Source organism: Wasmannia auropunctata, unplaced genomic scaffold, assembly GCF_000956235.1.
Source record: "Wasmannia auropunctata unplaced genomic scaffold, wasmannia.A_1.0 LD335496.1, whole genome shotgun sequence".
Lineage (NCBI taxonomy): Eukaryota > Metazoa > Arthropoda > Insecta > Hymenoptera > Formicidae > Wasmannia > Wasmannia auropunctata.
This window is the reverse complement of record NW_012027394.1, coordinates 7,901-10,612: the sequence shown is the minus strand read 5'-3', so window position 1 is coordinate 10,612 and position 2,712 is coordinate 7,901. Positions and strand designations below refer to the sequence as shown.

Here is a 2,712-nt window from a genome sequence, read left to right as displayed (position 1 = left end):
TAGATCATAAAATCACTGATGCTGAGATTCTATATGAATTGTCAAGCTTGTTTTCAGTTGTGCCAATAAAAGTGCCTAAAGGAAACTGGCGACCAAATAAAGCTGAAATCAGGCAAGGCTTTTTACTCCATTTGCAGGTATATACATACATTTGAATTAGCATTATACATATATATATATATAAAATAATTATTTTAAATAAGATTCTCTAATTTTACTTTTTGAAACTTTGTTTAGACCATTAGTGATTTGGAGAAGATTATAAAATCATGGAAAGAAGATCTTAAGAAAAAAGGTCTAACTCTTCAGCCTTTTCCTTTTGTAATAGGAGATGATCTTTCGTCAATAACGTATAGTTATGTATACATTGATGGTGAAACTATACTGCTAGAATCTCCAACTCGGGCTGTAGAAGTAGCTTTTAAATTTTATCATGCTTTGCATTGCGAATATCCTGCACAAAGTGAACGGATATGGATTGTGCTGCAAAAAACACTTTTTGACTTAAATTTGCCAGAAGACTTAGTTAATCGTCAAGCTCAGCAACCAGACGTTAAAAGACTAATTAAATGTCTTAAGTGTACTTCGTAAATATCGTATTTTATTTTTAAAAATATTTTTAGTTTATTTTTATGCAATAATTTTCTTTAGTGACTTATATTTTTTGTGAAAAAGTGCAAAAATGCCAGTTTGTTTTAAATGTGATAAACACTTACCAACTGTGAACGCTTTAAGTGTACATTTACATATTATTCATAAGATATTTAAAAGTGACACACATCGTTGTTCAGAGTTTGGCTGTTCAGGAATATTTTCAAATTGGGAGAGATATAGAAAACATTTAAACTCATTCCATCTATATCCAACCAAATTAAAAACTGAGTGTGCCTTAATATCTTCCAATATTAATTCTCAGTGTGGCGAAACACAGAACGAAATGAATAAGAATAGTTTTCATAATGTAACTGAACAGCTAAATTCTAACAATGAATGTACTAAGGAACAAAAAGACATTACACGTACATTGAAAGAACCTGTACTTGCATACATTGCAAAGTTGTATGCAAATCATCAGTTGCCTCGTAACCATATTCAGAATATATTAGATGACTCGAGAGACCTTATGCAACAAATGATATTGGCTATAGAACCTATTATGAAAGATATATTGATTAATAATGGAGTAAATCAAAATACAATAGTTAGTATTAAATCTTGCTTCGAACAATTGCTTGAACCATTTTCAGAGCTCTCGTCTGAATGTCGAAGATTTAAAGCATTTTCAGAGACTGGCTGTTTTATTAACAGTGTAGATCATACAGTTGGACAAAGGACAGATGAAAAATTGCATAATGGCAATATAGTTAAAGAAATTGTACCAGTTTTTGCCAAGTTTATCCCTATGAGAGTAGTGCTTCAGAAAATATTTAATCTTCCTCATGTTTTTTCTTCTGTAAATTCTTATGTTAATACATTATTACAAGAAAATAATATTATTGAAAATTTCGTTCAAGGCGATCTTTGGCGCAATAAAATTAAGTTTCATTTTCAGAATAAAATTGTGTTTCCCCTTTTTATTTACTACGACGATTTTGAAGTTAACAATGCATTAGGAACACATACTGGCATTCAAAAGTTAGGTGCTGTGTATTATTCTATTGCATGCTTTCCGCCAGAAGTAAACTCACTCCTAGAAAATATTTTTCTTGCTATGTTATTTCACTCTTCAGATCGAATAGAATTCAACAATCATAGTATTTTCAATATTTTAATTGATGAACTTAATTATTTACAAACTGAAGGAATTGAAATTGAACCCAACAAAGGAGAAAAAATTAGAATCTATTTTGCTCTTGGTCTTCTCTTAGGGGATAATCTTGGATTAAACGGAATTCTTGGTTTTGTTGAGAGTTTTAATGCTCATTACAGCTGCAGACTTTGTAAAACTTCTAAGCACCAGTGGCAAACAGAATTTTTTGAAAAAAGAATGAGAGAACATACTTATGAATCTGATGTCTTGCTAAAAAATACAGCTGAAAGTGGTATAAAAGAGAAATCAATTTGGGATCAAGTTTTTTATTTTAAAACAAGTCAAAATTTTACCGCTGACTGGTTACATGATGGGCCTGAAGGATGGTTCAAATTTGTAATACAATGTATATTGCATCATTACATTATGAAGAAGCCTTGCATTGTTCCACTTAATATTCTGAATGATCGGTTAAAAACCTTTGATTATTATCACAACAATATATCTAATAAGCCACCTTTAATTTCTTATGATGAGATTAAAAGTAAAAAATTGTCAATGTCTGGTAGCGAATCATCCAATTTTATTTTCATGTTTGCAATGCTTGTAGGAGATCTTATCCCAGAAAACGATAAAGTATGGCCATTATATTTAAAAATGAGAGAAATTATGGATTTAATTTTAGCTCCAAAATTGCAAAAAGAAACCTGTAATCTTTTTCGAGTATTAGTTAGCGAGTTTCACATGATGTTTGCGGAATTATTTCCAAGTGAAAGATTTACTCCAAAATCACATAATTTTGCTCATTATGGCACTATTTTTCAGTTTTCTGGACCTATTCGTAATTTGAGTACCATTAGATTTGAAGCAAAGCACAAAAATAAGAAAAAGGAGGCTAATGCTACAACATCTAGAAGAAATATTACACATACTTTATGTATTAAAGAGCAATTATGTCTTTG

At 30.3% G+C, this 2,712-nt stretch overlaps 1 protein-coding gene across 1 annotated transcript; it reads left to right on the top strand.

The window, feature by feature from the left end:
• Positions 1-9: 9 nt before the first annotated feature.
• On the top strand, positions 10-2,705 carry LOC105456901 (the record flags this gene model as incomplete). The annotated part of the gene is made up of 2 exons (XM_011701263.1): positions 10-137; positions 238-2,705. A coding segment is annotated over exon 2 (2,023 nt), but the record flags the coding sequence as incomplete, so codon positions are not given.
• Positions 2,706-2,712: the final 7 nt, after the last annotated feature.